The following is a 16,574-nucleotide window of genomic DNA, read 5'->3' on the forward strand; positions in this document are numbered from 1 at the left end:
TGGCTCCCATGTTTCATGCAACAAATTAGCTTTTGATAGGCTGGCGAGGCCGTATGCCTGTTGCCCCCAGCTTCTTGTCTCCGCTATGGCTGCTGTTCTTGTTTGCTTATACAGCTCCAGGCACGTGTTTCGCAGAGTAACAGAGGGTGAGGTTCTGCCCCAAGGAGCTTTACGCTCCAGCACAGGAGCAAAGATGGAGGCAAAGGAGGCAGGTACTAACAGGGAAAGGATGTGGAATTCTTTCAGTTAAATGGACTGAGGTTCAGTTCCAGGGTTATGTTACCATGACCCATTTGTCCAGGAAAACTATTTCATTTATTTATTATTACATTTCTATTGCAACTTTTGCCCCTTGCAAGGAATCCAAGGTGCCACACAGGGTCTTCCTCTTCTCTACTTTATCCTCACGACAAGGGTCCATGACGAGGGATGTACAAATTTAGGCATAGAAAAATACATGAAATAAAAAGTGGCCAGAAAATGCACATTTCCCCCATAGGCTAAGGCATGAGGGTGCACATTCTGAGGGGACTTGCTCATTTTGAGGGGAGGATTTGCAAATTTTTGCAAATGTGATTTTTTTTTTTTTTGCAAATGCGAATTTTTGCAAATGTGGGAAATTGGGAAAAGTCTGATTCTGTCAAATGATGGAACAAAAGGCACCTAACAATCCACAAAACGCAGAAGTAAGAATTTTGTTAAACTAGAACGCAGCTCTCTGCAGTCCCTGTCCAACACTCTAACCACTACACCACACTGTCTCTCTACGTACGTCCTCCCCCCTTTCCATGTGTTCAGTTCTACATTCGATCACATACAAGGCGGTAGGACAGCCTGCCTTCTCAGCTTCTGTCAAGTCACATCCAGAAAAGTTGAGAAAAAGAAGCCTATGGCTTAGTCACCTTTTTCCTTCTTCTTCTTCTTCTTCTTCTTTTTTGTTTTTTGTGTGTTGGTCTTATTAAACACAGGATTGCCAGAGGCTAAGTGGAGCCTGATATCATAATTACTGGCTTGCCTGCCTATCCAGATGCCTTCCTGCCTCACATGACGTTAAGAGCGGCTCCTGCTTTTCCATCTCTGGGAGTCCCTGCCTGGCGGAGCTGCCATCCGCTCGCCAACACAGGTCTCCTCTCCGCCTGACCTCTCCCTGTCTTGGAGCAGCTGCAGCGACCCGTCGTGCTTCAACGGAGAGGTAAGGCAAAACCTCTTGGCAACTTGGCCGTGGCAGCCAAGGGGGAGGGAAGCCAAGGGGGAGCACAGCGTGGCCGGCTAGCGGCTCTATTTAACCTGCCGTGCTCGCCTGAGGGTTGCCACGGCCTGCAGAGGAGAAGGCCTGAGGTCTCCCTTGACTGGCGGGAGAGGAAACGGGTTGAGCATTGGACACGCTTCATGCCCGTGTGCTTGGGTGCATCTGCCCGTCTCGTGCAGTCAGGTCTGGACGATGGAAGAGGTGTCTTTACCTCTCACTTGAGGCGGTGGAGATGGTCCCCCCATCTTTTCATAACTCTGAAGTGCAGTTGCTCCCATGACTGTGAGTTTTTATTCATGCTGGGAATTATTTGCTGCTGGGACTTTCTTGCAGAGGGGGGTGGGGGGTGATGGGTGGGGGTGTTTAATTATTGCTGGGAATTCCAGCACCGATTGACAGTAGAGATGCAAATCCCCGGAGTAAAGCCTGATCCCAGGAGTAAATTGTTACTCCAGCAGTAAATCAATAGTTATCTCTGGGTTTTAAAGTGCCTTGGTCCACCTAGCCTGACACCTTCCAGATGTTTTGGACTATAGTTGCCATCATCCCTAGCCAGAAGGACCAGTGTTTTGGGATAATGGGACTTGTAGTCACAAAACCATGTAGGGAGCACCCTGCTGGGAACTGACTGGCAGCAACCACTCTCCAGGACAAGACAAGGCAGGCAGGCATTTTTCCACCCCTACCTGGAGAAGCTGGGAATCAAACTGACAACCTTCTGCCTGCAAAGTGGGGTCTCTCCACCCCCGAGCTGAAGCAGCAAGAGAAAACACCGGGGGAAGATACAACCTCCGTATTGCTGCTTTTAGCTTCTCGCTTCCAAAGTTGCACACGCCTTTGCCTGTCGGGCGCTCTCATGCGCCTTTCCTTACAAACTGGTCTGGCCTCCATGCTAAACTGGGACAGGGCTACGAATGGAAGAGCAACCAGGTAATGAGAATGTGTACCTGATCCTTCAGGCTTTCAGTTGTCCCCTGCTTGCTCCAGTGGCAAGCAGCTGATTAATTTGGCTCAGCAGCCGAGGGGGCCCATACGCAAGCTTGTGCAGTGACTCATAGCCAGCCAGGATAAGAATTTCCTCTAACGGCATGTGGGGTTGATTGACTGGGGGGTGGGGGCAGAAATCGAGCCAGAGTGAGATAATGTCCAAAGAGAATATCCCTTTGGAGGGGATCCTGACAGTCACACAAGGATTCAGAAACAGCTTATGTGCTTCGCATCCAATTGCTCTATAAGTCTGACAACAGCCCTGTAAGGCGGTCCTGTGACCCACCCACCCCCAGTGTCAGGTGCATGGCTGTGCATGACTGGAGGGGGTGAGGTTCAAGCAGGACCTTTTGGGCAGCTGCCATCAGCCACGGCATCTTCTAGTCTTCCGTCCCGATCTTCCTTTGAAAAGCTGCCTTACCTTGCATCAGTCTATCTTTCAGTATCGTCTACACGGATTGGTGGGGGCTCTCCGGGGATTAAAATCTCCCCACCCGGCTTTACCTGGAGATGCCGGGGACTGAACCTGGGGCCTTCTGTATGCCACTGAGCTACACAGGGCTCCTATTGCAGCCCCCCCTCCAGGCACTGATCCGGCTCGCGCACCTCTCTAGCTTTGGCAGCATTAGAGCAACAGGTGCATCCCTGTGCTCCTCCGCAACCAGCCGGCTTGGCGATGCTCCCAGCTTCCCGCCTGGCAGCCCACGGGGCACCGTTCGCGCGAGCCCAAGGAAGCGCCAAACCTCTGCTTGGTTATGCCCACTTGGGGGGCGCAACCTTCCAGCTGCCACTGTAGTGGGAAACTCTGGGCAAGGCGACCAAAGAGAGAGCTGCCAGCCTGATGCACCTTGCTCTCCGCCGCCAGCTTTGCCATGCTGACAGGTGCTCAGAGTGCCAGGGGATCAGGAACACACCCCACCGCCTCCCTTTGCTCTTCATCCAGAGGGAAGGAGGCAGGTCCGGGCAGGTGTCAGGAACATGCTCCATGCTGCACTTCGGTGCGAAGGAACTGGCTGTGGCTGAGAACTGAGAAGCAGGGGCCCTTCGCTTCGGTGTATAGGTAGGAAACCTGGTGCGGAAAGTTGGCCTTAGCTTTCATTTCTACTCTTTAAAAAAGAGAGAGCATGTAACTAGTCCCCATTAATGTAATCACGGTTGGAAACAGTCCCATGACTTCTCCACCCACTCGGTTTGCCATCTGGCAGGCCGAGGAGAGTGTCGGTGCAAGAGAAAAGGAAACCCAAAATCACCAACGTAGAAGGAAAGAAAGAAAGAAAAAACAAGTAGGTGTTTTTCCTAGGTGTGCAAAGGTGTGCATAGCGCATAGTAAAGCTATGGAATCAGCTTCCCCAATATGTAGTGATGGCCACCAATTTTAAAAGAGGGTTGGATAAATTCCTGGAGGAGAAGGCTGTCCATGGCTACTAGCCCTGATGCCTCTCTGCTACCTCCAGCGTCAGAGGCAGCATGCCTAGATACACCAGTTGCTGGGGAACATGGGGGGAGGGTGCTGCTGCACTCGTGTCCTGCTTGGGGGGTTCCAACTGGGGCACCTGGTTGGCCACTGTGGGAACAGAACGATGGGCTAGGAGGGCCCTTCGCCGGACCCAGCACGGATCTTTTTACGTTCTTGTGTTCTTAGCACCCAGTGAGTCCGTTCCGTCTTTCAGATGGAAGCAGGAGTCAAAGGAAGGCCAAAGGGGAACGCTAAACATGCTCCTTGCAAAGCTAAGACACCAGGAAGGATAAGCGCTACGGCTCCAGATCACCAGCACAGATGACCCGGCAAAGCACACAAATCAAGAAAACAGGCTGGATTATCTAGGGCGGAGTCCACTGCTACTTGCCTCCCCACAAGTGTACTGGAGACCCATCAAAAGGCCAAATCAGCAGGCAAATCACTGGTCATTTCCTTCCGTTTCTAGATTTGCGATGTTTGTGTTTTGCCAGGTCAAAAGATCCGCAACTTTTGCACAGCTCCCCAAGTTAACTGAGGGAACGTGGAAAATTGACTCAAGCCAAGTCAAACCACGGCTCCCCCAACACCAGTAAACTTGCAACCCCATGGAAGATCTGGCCTACAACTCCCATCAGCGCCCCTAGCCAGCATAGTCAGAGTGGTGAGAGATCATGGGGGTTGTAGGCCCAGCCATCTGGAGGGCCACCACGTGGTCCACACCAGCCACCATCAATGGATCTCTGGGGTTTCAGGCAGGCGTTTTTGCAGCTGTACCTGGCTGTGCCGGGGATCGAACCCAGGGCCTTCTGCATGCTCAGCAGAGCTCTTCCCAGGAAGTGATGGCAATTTGGTCCAGTAACAGTGGCTAGCCAGCTGTCGACCAGGAACCCCACAAAGCAGGACATGGTGCAGCAGCACCCTCCCGCCCATGTTCCCCAGCAACTGGTACATATAGGCTTACTGCTTTGTCTCTCTTCTTGAGACCAATGGGGTGTCGATGTCTACTGAATGTAATTTTCTGCCTTCCAAAGTTCCAGCTTCCCGTTTGCCATAGCGGCCGGCCAGATGCTTTCCGGGAACCTTTCGTCCAGGCAGAGCAGGACAGGGTCTCAGAGTTGGAGGGGGTACTTTGGAGACTATCAAGTCCACCCCCTGCTTGATGGAGGAAATCTGGGAGCTAGAGCGTCCCCCAAGAAAAGAATCCTGCCTGAAACCCTGGAGGGCCAACTGCTGCCAGTCAGTGTCGACAATACAGGGCTCCGTGGACCCAGGGCCTGACTCAGTACGAAGCAGCTTCCTGCGTTCTTATGTTCCTAGCAAGTGCGAGGCTTTGTGGGGGGGGGGGGTTAGAGCATGCCCCACATCCTGCCCCACATGCTGTTAGCTTGACGGCTGCCCTCCAGTGCCAGAGTAGAAGCGAAATTCAAGTGCCCATCTGGCTGGCTTCTGTGGGTGGGATGGAGAGGGGGCAGTGTGCCACCTTGACCTTCGTCTCAGATGGTAAAATGTCTGAGGCCACCCCTGTGTAAGAGAATGCCAGCTAGGGCTGGGAAGAAACCTGCCCGAAATCTGGAGAGCAGCTGCTGATCCGTGTCGACAATGCTGGGCTAGGACCCATGCGCCTCAGTCATGGCTTTCCACCCTCATCACTGGCCTGCCAAAGTATCCTCCACGCTGCTGCCCTCAAGACTGGCGCATACACAGGGGCATCAGAAGTCGCCTTCTACCAAGTCAGACCCTGGGTCCATCTAGCCCAGTACTGCCAACCCTGACTGGCAGCAATGGCTCTCCGGGGTCCCTCACGGAGGAGCGTCTTCCCCTGATGATCAGAGGAGGCCTTTCTCCAAACGTCACGCGTAGGAGACACACGCTCTGCTTTTACAATGGAGCGGGCCTTCCCGGTGGTGGCACCCCAGCTTCGGAAAACCCTCATGCTCCCTTTGTTTGCTTTCCGGCACCAAATTAAAACGTTTCTTGTTTGCCCGAGGATGTTGATGTTTTGCGGACAGGTTTATTTTCCATCTGGATGGATGGTTGTGTTTCTGTTTGGTTCACTGGCTGATGTGTTGTAGTTGCATTTGCCTTTTCATCTGCCGTTGTACAGTCGTTATGTCGGAACTTACGGGTTTATTTTTCACGTCGCGCACAGCGCCCTGGGGTCCTTTGAGGATGAAGGGTGTTTTGTACATTGGATACAGAAATAAAGAATGGAAGATGTCACTTTTAAGCTATGTAAAGCCCCTCCCTCCGTGTCAAAATGCTCAGTTGCATTACAAATGCCACCACGACCCTACACACACACACACACACACACACACACACACACACACACACACACTGGCTGGGTTCACACAACATGCTAACCCACACTCAGTTGGGTTGTTGTTGAACCGCGGGTTATTGTGTTGTCTGAATGCGACTTGTTAACCACCCTGAATAAACAACCCAACAGTAAATCGTGGCTTCTCAAGCTGGCTTGTTCAAGCCACATGACAAGGTTAACCAGCCATCCTGCGGAAAACGTGCTGCGTTCAGATGGCACAATAGCCCAGGGTACAGCAACAACCCACAGTCAACCACAGAGTGTGGGCTAGCGTGTTGTGTGAATCCCTCCCTCTTCCTTGGCTTTCTCTCCTGCTCAGTGTGAAAATTTCTGTGCAAGCAGTGGCAGTGGCTGCAGCAGGACGTGTCAGGCTGTGCCGTCCGGGTGAGCCTCCTCAGCACATTCTCCCGCTTCCGCCTTGGAGAAAAGCATTAAGTCGCGGGGGGGGGGGGGGGGAGAACAGAGAGAGAGATTAATTCTGGAGATTGCGCCGGTGAAATTAGAGTCAGAAAATGAAGACGGAGTCACCACCTTTGATACACCTTCCCCCGGGCACACTGAGGGCCATGGCTTTCTCAGCTCTGGAACCAAGTGAGTTATGTGCGAAAAGTGCGCTCCCCGTTTTCACAGGTTCATTCACCCCGCGGATGAGTGTGTGTGTGTGCTGAGGGCGGCACTTTCATCCTGTCCCTCTGGACTGGGGCAGGCGCGGGGCCTCTGGGACATGTTTATATGTTTCACCAGGGGTAGACAACCGGCTGCCCTCCAGATCTCTTGAACTACATTGCCCATCATCTCAGCCCCTAGCCATGTCAGCTGGAGTGACGATGGGAGTTGCGCTCCAATGCAGCTGGAGACAGCATAGTGGAACAGGGGTTTATGAGCCACAGGCTTGCTGGGTAACCTTATCCAAGCTTCTTCCCTCGGCCGTAGCCTTGCTGCAATACAGAGCTAATAACGGTGGCCTACCTTACAGGGCTGTTGTGAGGGTTACTGAGAAAGTCATTGTATAGATGCTAAAAACTGGGGAGGGAGGCATGATTTAGGGAGGGACATTTATGAACTGAATGCAAGTTTAAACTGTCAAAAGAAGAAGTGAATACAGGAGCAATTGTAGAAATAGAGAGTGCAATCGTATGCGATTGTTAGCTGAACGGCCGTAGGGAGCAGTGTAACTGCTGCACCGAACTCCTCCGTACAGAGGTGGAAACTCCAGCAGCCTCGTTGTGATGTGTTCTGTGAAACAGCCTGGGTTCTTATGACTGAATGCTTCTCTGCATGAAAAACAAATTAACCCTGCACATGGATAACTAGCTTGTCAGGGAGAAGGCTGGCTTTGAACCCTTCCCCCGACATCTAGTTTTCTATATGCAGGGTAGGGGGGTGGAAACATTCAATCATGCTGCAGTCTGAGCAGCCTCTCATCCAGAAAGTTTGAGCAGCTCAAATCTAGCTTTTAGTTGCACCTGTTCTAGTGAAGCAATCAACTTTCATTCTCCATTTTGGGAGAAAAGGAAGGCAGGAAAGAAGGATCTTTCGGTGAAGGTTGTGGTGGGGTGTCCTTCCTTTCTAGTGCATGGGCCTTGAAACATTTGCTGTAGTTATAATTCCCAACTCACTGGGTCCAAGAGCAGTGAAGACTTAGAGAAGGGGTCCAGGGGGGACAACTTCTGGCTGTGGAATCCCAGCTGGTCCTTTCCGGCAAAGGGGAGCCCACCTCCATCCACTCGGTCGCTTCTGAGTTGTGGCACCTCCTGGCTTTGGAGAGACACGGCCAATACAAAACCAAGGTGGCTGGGTGGTGAATGAGCCGGCTGGGCGCTGCTTCCCTCCCACACAATTCCCCCCAAAAGCTTTCTGCTGTCTGCAGTGTCCTTCCTTCGCTACGGTGCCCGGTCCTCAACGTGGGCTGCCATGGATGCAGTTGGGATGGAGATGCCATGATATCCGTCTCCAGCCACACTGGGGTTGGCTCTGCTCGGGTCATGCCCGCAAGGTGCAATGGAGAGGCGGATAAGCCGGGACCAGAGAAAAGATGGGGGGGGGCAGACATGGCTTCAGCCTTCCGCCCTGCCCCACCACCCAGCCACGTCGGCATCCTTCAGTGGAATGCTCTCCCCCGCGTGTGCTCCCCCACGTCCCTCTTGCTTTGCTCCTGCAACGGGGCTGGTCCCCTTGCCTCCCCAAGGCCCGTGGCTGGCAGTTCACCAGGCCTGCTGAGGCAGGTCCCAGCAATGAGAGAGGGGTAGGGAGCCAGAGAAGGAGGCAGGAACCTGTTCTCCAAGGAACACAGCAGGAAAGGGCTTCCCGAATCTCCCTGGCACAGTCAGCCCAACACCCAGGGGTGTCTCCTCTCCGCATCCTGGGCCAGTCATGGGAAGAGTGGGAGCTGCCGTCCGCTGAGACCACTGGTCTAGACCACTGGTCCACCAGCTGGATGAGCCTCCCCTCCCCGTGGACGTTTTTGTGGGGGTGCACGCCCACCCCCCACTGCTGTTGCTGTTGCCGGGTTTTCTGCCTGGGTGGCGGAAAAACAAGCAGTAATTTGACAAGAAGAAAAAGGGTGCACAGGGAACCCTCTTCTTTCCTGGGGGCAGAATTGGGCTCCCAGAAGCCCGATTCTGGGAGCCCGATTCCCCGCGTGCCTCATTTCCTTGCAATATCACTTCATCTAACCCAATATCAACTACACAGACTGGTAGCGTCTCCCCAGAGTTTTGGACGGGGCAGCCTTTCCTGACCCAATCTGAAAAGGCCTGGCTCCTTTTGTGTGCAAACAGATCCTCTACCAGTGAACTATGACCCTTTCCTCTTTAATGAGAAAGTAAGGTTCTGGTCCTCATTTGTTGCAATCTGTTTTATTGTGTGAGTCTGCAGGTCCATACGTCAGTTAGCCAATTCCCATGGCAGGACCTCAGCATGGCTCCCAGGACACTTTTAAGGATTTGTCCTCAATATGCCAAGTTGTTTTTGAACATAGAAAGCTCCCTTAGACCCAGGTGAGCGTGTTTTATTGCAAAGGTACTTGAAGCCCTGTTGGCAAGGCAAAGTTTGCACCTGCTTTGAAATTTCAGGTGCCTCCACAACATTTAGAACATCAGAAGAACCCTGATGCTGGATCAGACCAAGGGTCCATCTAGTCCAGCACTCTGTTCACACAGTGAAAATTTACAGTCTGCAGGCTGCTGCTATTATTATTATTATTATTATTATTATTATTATTATTATTATTGGGTTGCATAAAAAAAAACACCAAAAGCTAAGGCAGACTTCCGGGCCTTGCAATGTCTGCCACTCCCATCCAGGTGTGGAATTACTTATGCAAAGTGAATACACGGGGATGTTACTTCCTTTGAAGAAAGTATTTTGGATGCAGTATGAATCAGATGCACAATATTAGATGCTTTCCTCATGCTCTCATAATCTGTTTCATATCCCTGGACTGAATCTTTGAATATCTGGGGGGGTGGGAATTAAAGACCTCCTGCAGAGCATGTTAAAAGTGCCTTTCCTTTACTACTGAGAAAGAGTGGCCTGTCCCCACACACAGGATTGAGGTATAGAGGGTATGCCTTTGCCTCCCAAGGGTCCCCAACAGGTGTGAGCCCCTCTTTAATTTTGGGGTACGGCGGCACTCTAGCTTGCCCATCAGGATGGGCCCCGCGTGAGGCAAATCCAGCACAGGCCCCAATCCCTCACGGCTGGGCACGGAGCAACATCCCTCTAAAAGAGCAGAGCGTACACCTCTGACGATTGCTCTGGGTTTATTAAGGAGAAAAAGTTGTTTCAGTCATCAAAAAGAGGAGAAGAAAAGAGATACAAAGAGAGGCTGTAACTCTATTTAAATGTACCACATTCCCTACCCCAGCCTGGAGCGAGTTTCTTGAGAGAGGCTGCTTTGCTTACTCACCCGCCGGAGCCATCCTTTGAGGCTCTTCCCACAATGTTCTTTCTTTCCCATGAAGGGCTAAACCCAGAGATAAGAGGAGGGAGGGAGGGAGAGAGAGAGAGAGAGAGAGAGAGAGAGAGAGAGAATCATGCAGGTATGTGCAGGGTAGCCCAGTGGTGGGCACGATCCTTAAGTAACTTACGCTTCATGGCACGGATCACTTTATTTAAGATTGGGCATAGAAAAAAAACTTCTTTTCAGGCCAGAATTTTCCCAATTTGCACCTCTAGGAAGTTTGCAATGCAATTTGGGCCACTCAAAGGATGTGTGCATTTGACCATCGTGTAGGGAGGAAAAGATCTTTGTTTAAAGCACATGAGGGAAAGTGTGTAACAATGGGAAATGCAAACATTTTGAAAAACCAGCATGGATTTTTCATTTTGGAGATGGGCAGCTCACGACCCGATACAGACTCATCTCGGACCACGATCAAACATGGCTGCTAAAGTTGTCTCCGGGGCGCGTCAGAGCAGGGCACAAGAGGTGATCCTGTCTTTGCCACCCCCTGCACCCCTCTGGGTATGCACAAGGTCCCTGCCACCGGGTGTGAAGGCTCAGCTGAGTGGTCTCTGTGATCCCCATTTCCAGGGGCGATGCAGAAAAAGCAACCACAGTGCGACGGGTCTTGTAGAACCTTACAGGTGAACCGATCTATCACGGCATGGTCTGCCACGGACGAGATGCAAGGTTTGTGCCCAGTAGGCAGGTATACATGGATACGGACAGCGGGACGGGAATATTCAACAGTAGGGCCAGGAAAAGCAAAAAGTACAGTCTGTGACAGTTCAATTAAAGCTGAACTGCGTGCGCACACGCAAAAATTGACCACAAAGACTGTACACAAGAACTATAATTAACACACACGCTCATGCTGGCTTTGCTTTTATCCCTCTGACAGTCGCTAATCCCACTGTCATCAGACATTATTTCCTGTTAATTCATTATGTGTCGCCTATGCTCATGATGTCTTTTCTATCTGCGCAGTCAGGAATGCAAGGTTTGGGACAGAAGGGCAATTTGTAAGCAAAGTTTCTAGATGTTTGTCGGGGAGCATCCCCAAGTGAGGCCCTGCCAGATGAATTGGACTACAACTCCTATGATCCACAGCTGGGTGTATGCAGTTCTGAGGGAAGAGGCCCTCTGCACATCCACAGAGGTACATATTCATCTTCACATGTCCCTCCTGGTTCCTTGAGCTGATACTGTAGCAAATGGTAATAATTTTACCATTTATACAGCATATTTCAAGGCATGTCACAAAAACTGCCCCGGTAATCTTTATGCCAGCCCTCTAAGGTAGGACAATATTAATTTCCCCACATTACAGGGAGGGGGGAAGTAGCTGAGGGTGAGAGACAGAAGCATGGAGCAAGATCATGACAGAATTGATATTTGGACCCGGAACGGGGTTTATTTCATTGGCAACGTCTTTCTGCATGTAGGCAGAGACACTCTCCTATCACATCCCCCGTCCCAGGGCTAAGAAAAATCATTTGCTTGACTCTAATTAGGGACAGGAAGGAAATTCTATTTATTTTGTTATTTGTAAAGGTGTGACACAGGCGTATCGGGGGAAATGTCACTTTAGTGATGAACAGGCTTTGAGAAAACTGCATCCTCCAAAGTCATGGGATCTGTAGGCCTGTTGTGGCAACTACGGATGCACGAGAAATTAGGGTCAGTTTGCAGTTTTTAAACCAGAATTTACCAAAACCAGAATTCATTCCCAATGCAATCCGCAGAACAACAAAAAGGGGGTTTGTTGCAGAACAACAACAACAAAATTGTGCGTTTGAAAAATGCACATTTAAAAAAAGGGCATCCTCTTGAAAAAGGCAGGCAAATATGCTTTGATCAATGGGAGAAAAATGCAGACGTTTCAAAAAGTGCACAGAATCGAGGAGTATATCTGGGGGAATGTCCACGGAAACGTGCCCAAATTTTACATGTGAAGAAACGAAGTTCAGAGTTTGATACAGACGTGAGTCAGAATTATGTGAAATTCAGGGAACCTCAGTTTTGCGGATTTGCTCATCTCTTGTGGTAGCATCCTAGAGAGAGGACAGCAGAGATATAACGTGATATGGGATGCAGGAAGTGTAGCAATCTCCACTAGGAACAGAGGAGGCTGCCTTATACAGGGTCAGATCCGTGGTGCATATAGCCCAGTATTGCCTGTTCTGACTGACAGTGTATCTCCAGGGTCTCAGGCTGAGAAAGACCTTTTTCCTGTCTCCTGCTCCCTCATCCTATTTTAAATGGAGATACCAGAACCTGGGACCGTCCTCATGCAAAGCAAGGACTCTGCCCCTGAGCCACAGTCCTTGGCTGCTGATGTGGCTAACTGAGGACTCTGAACCCTCTCAGCACCTTTCTGCATGGATCCTGAACTCCATCTATTGCACACTATGGTTTGGAGAGCATAGAATGATCTCTGTCTATTTCACACCCACCCACCCACCCATCTGTTGCTCTTTCTATTTCACAGTGGTTTGGAGACCATAGGGTGATCCTGGTGTTATATTCAGGGGCCGTTCAGTCCCATTGAGCAGGAACCATGCTTTGATGGACTTCATTGAGGTTATTATTCTGAGATGTTTGACAATACATGTGCTGGAATTGATGGACCCTTGGCCTGATCCAGCAGGGCTCCGCTTACATTCCCAGAGGGGAAGGCTATCAATGGCTACTAGCCCTGATGGTTTTGTGCTAACTCCGGTATCCGAGGCAGTAAAGCCTGCGTGCACCAGTTGCTGGGGAACATGGGTGGGCATGTGCTGTTGCACCATGTCCTGCCTTGTTGCTCCCCGGCCGATGGCTGGTTGGCACCTGTGTGAACAGAGTGCTGGGCTAGATGGAACCTTGGTCTGATCCATCAGGGCTCTTCTGATGTTCTTATGTGGTGACTGACACTAGGGGACCTGACAAATTCATGGCGTACAAAGCCATGAATGGCTAATGCTAAGGCCTGGGGGCTCAGAGCGGCCTCTGGGATCAAAGGCAGCATGCTTCTGAATATTAGTTCCTGGGGAATAACTTTGTCAAATCACTATGATGGCATGGCGGGAAGGGGGCTTTAATCCTGCCACGGTCCCAGTTGCAACCTCCCACAACAATATCCCCGGTGTCTACACCGATCCTGTGATGACAGAAAGTATCCCACTGTCATCTCCTCCACTTCTGGAGTAGCAATAGGAGTACCTGTCCTTCGGTCTGTATTTATAAGCAAAACATCCTAATTTGCACTTTCCAGACTAATATGCGGCTTGGATCTCTTCTCAATCCTCCCAGAGTGCAGGACATGGAATAACGGGCTGAAGTTACAGGAAGCCAGATTCTGGCTGGACATCAGGAAAAACTTCCTGACTGTTAGAGCAGTACGGGAGTGGAACCCATGACCTAGGGTGGTTGTGGGCTCTCCCACACTAGAGACCTTCAAGAGGCAGCTAGCTGGTCAACCATCTGTCAGGGATGCTTTAGGGTGGATTCCTGCACTGAGCAGGGGGTTGGACTGGATGGCCTTAGAGGCCCCTTCCAATTCTACGATTCTATGATTCTATGATTTTATGAACCATCATAGTGTGGCACCTCTTCAAATGTTACAGCACTGTTTCTCGGCTTGAAAATGCATACACCAATGTGTAAAGTTTAGGGGGAAATGTATACCGTCAGGTGCATTTCAGAGTATTTTGTATAGAAGGATGTGTATGTTATGGGGAAATGCTTACAAAACCCTGTATTTTGTTGAGCAATGTGTAGGAAAATGTGTATTTTATGGAGGAAATGTGTACGGGAATGCCTATTTGATGCGGGGTGGGTGGGGATGCATATATTTTAAGTGTGAATGTTCGTAGGGTTTTGTTTAATGCAGAAAACCCTTTGAGCTGCGGCTGCTTGGGCTTCCTTTCAGCAATGCATGACAAAATGAGTCTGGGGGGTCAGGATCTTTGGCATGACGACCGAGGATGTGAGTGGGGGATGTTTGAATTGATGACATGTTGCAGGGGGTGGATGTGAAAAACCCTTCCCCACCCCTCCCAATTTGCAACTGGAAAGGGCAGGCAAGGCTACTACGTCACACGCCTCGAAACATCCATCTGTGAGGGACGAGGCCTTGATAAAAATGAGCCTCTCCAGAGGCCGTGTTTGAGTCTTCTGAACACCGTGAAGGGATGGGTGTTGGGTGTCGCGAGGTTGGGGCAAAAGGCTAAACCCCACCGGGGGGGGGGGGGGCTGCACGTGTCCTCTGGAAAGTCTTGTGCCCTGCCCAACTTAGGGCCGAGGCAGAGGAGAGGCGTTCTGCACATGTTCAAGGGCACCATGTCCTTTATACACATCACGCTTTTCCATGACTGAGCCCTGGAAATGGTTCTGTGCCAGTATTAGTTTTGTGCTCTGGTTTGGGGTTATTTTATAATAAAAGTGGCCAATAAATTCTATGGGATAGATAGATGATAGATAAGAGATAGATACTCAGCCTATGCAAGGGATGGGCACCACTTTCCCCACCCCGGCACCCTCCAGGTGTTTTGGACTTCAACTCCCACCATCCCCGCCAGCATGGCCAATGGTCGGTCATGATGGGCATTGTAGTCCAAAACATCAGGAAGGCGTCAAATTGGGGGGGGGGGAGTCTATGATATGACAGACAAAGCCACCCCAAAATGTGTTGGACTACAGATCTCATCACACGGCCATTGCCCAGGCTGGCTGGGGAAGATGGTGTTTGAAGTGCCACACCTGTGGCTTACCCCCCAGTCAGTTTAGCTTGGGCTGCTTACTATCCCTCTTCCCCGCCCTGTCTCTGCTGCTCCCTGATTCATCCTGTCAGGTTTTATCCCTGCTCAGCTCCGTGCTGTACACATAAAAATTCCCAAATCCATCCCGCAGATCAAATAAAGGTAATTACAAAGCTTATTGTGGGCGATTCCCAGTGGGAGGGGCCACGGGTGGGGCTGCGAGATGAATGTTGCAGAGGCACCACACCCAACATAAAACAAGCTGCCACAGCCAGGAACAGAAACCATGAGGGTGGGTCTCCCCACACACCTTCCTCATAAAAGGAGGAACATGGCACGGCCCCAGGATGAGCTCACAAAGCCACCTCGGAGGCGAATTTGCACGGAGGCCGACCCTCACTCTGTATTGTCTTCATCAACCGGCAGGGGCTATCTGGCGTCTCAGATGTGTGTGTGTGTGTCTTTCCCAGGTTCTGCATTCCATGCAGGCTAGGGTGACCCTATGGAAAGGAGGACAGGGCTCCTGCATCTTTAACAGTTGCATAGAAAAGGGAATTTCAGCAGGTCTCATTTGTATATATGGAGAACCTGGTGAAATCCCCTCTTCATCACAGCAGGAGCTATGCTAGAGTGACCAGATTTAAAAGAGGGCAGGGCACCTGCAGCTTTAACTGTGGTGATGAAGAAGGAATTTCCCCAGGTTCCCCATATATACAAATGACACCTGCTGAAATTCCCTTTACTATGCAACTGTTAAAGATACAGGAGCCCTGTCCTCCTTTTCATAGGGTCACCCTAATGCAGGCATTCTATCTCTCAGCTACACAGCTGTCCCTTTCAAAATAAAATAACATTCTAGTCCTCATTGTTCTAAATAAAGGGCTGGTTTAAATATGAACACCAGAAGCAGCCTCATACGGAGTCATAGCAATGACTCACCTAGCCCAGTGTTGTTGACACTGACTGGCAGCAGCAGCTCTCCAGGGTTTCATAGCCCGGTTTTCTGCTCTGATGCTCCCTAGACTGGATCTGTCTGATCTCTTCCTGTGCTCAGAGGCACCCCTCATTAATTCTTTATTAATAAATTACAATACTGAAATTGATAAAGAAGAGACCATGATTCTGTTATAGAACTGATAGCATAAAAGCCAGGGACAGAGAGATGCCCATGAAGGCTGATTCAAGCTAACAAGAAACAGCACTTCTAGCACACCTATCTTTAACAAACCAACCAACAAATGTTTTGCACCTGATAGTAGAATGTGTTTATAACTCAAGAGAGCCAGCGCAACTCTTCCTTTGATGGTTTGGCTGGCTCCCCTGGTGTTCTCTTCAGTGCACCATTTTCCTTTCTTGGAGAGTTCTGGAGAATAGGGATCCCACCACCGCTAAGGCCCTGCTCTGCATGTTAACCTCGATTGTCCTAACTTCAGGGAAGATGGGAGTCCTCATTGGATGAGCTAAAGGGAGCAGGCAGGCACACATCAGAGGTGTGCATATAGGTCCCTGAGGTATGCTTGAGAGATGTTGCTGCCCTTTTAGGGCAAGAGCTAAAATGACATGGCCTAATAGGACACCTCCCGGCTGCCCACATTGTCCCTGCAGCAGGTAAAACTATTCTACCCGTTCCTCGTCTTGTACAGTTGAGACAGGTTGACTGGCCCTCCTGCTAATTGCCAATTTCTATTTGGAGGCGGATGGAGCGAGGAATATAAAAGAGCCTTGCTGGCTCATAACAGAAGGCCACGTAGGCCAATAACTTGTTGCCATGGTAGCCAATCAGCTCCCTTCTGGGAAGTGCACATGTAGGGCATGAGGGCAACAGCACCCTCCCGCCCATGTTCCCCAGCTCCTGGAATCCAGATGTG

At 50.6% G+C, this 16,574-nt stretch overlaps 1 protein-coding gene across 2 annotated transcripts in view; it reads left to right on the forward strand.

Moving 5' to 3' along the window:
- The first annotated feature begins 1,029 nt into the window (after nt 1–1,029).
- Nucleotides 1,030–16,574, forward strand: part of FOXN1 (forkhead box N1) — a 43,782-nt gene continuing 28,237 nt past the window's right edge. The window contains exon 1 of one of the 2 annotated variants that reach the window (XM_063146634.1): nt 1,030–1,192. Coding sequence is in view for 1 of the 2 variants with exons in the window: in XM_063146633.1 (XP_063002703.1) it covers nt 1,526–1,531 (6 nt within the window). In the remaining variant the exon portion in view is untranslated. Of the gene's footprint in view, nt 1,193–1,487; nt 1,532–16,574 lie in introns of those variants that run through there. The other variant, XM_063146633.1, reaches the window with a different exon arrangement.

This window comes from Elgaria multicarinata, chromosome 22, assembly GCF_023053635.1.
Source record: "Elgaria multicarinata webbii isolate HBS135686 ecotype San Diego chromosome 22, rElgMul1.1.pri, whole genome shotgun sequence".
Taxonomy (NCBI): domain Eukaryota; kingdom Metazoa; phylum Chordata; class Lepidosauria; order Squamata; family Anguidae; genus Elgaria; species Elgaria multicarinata.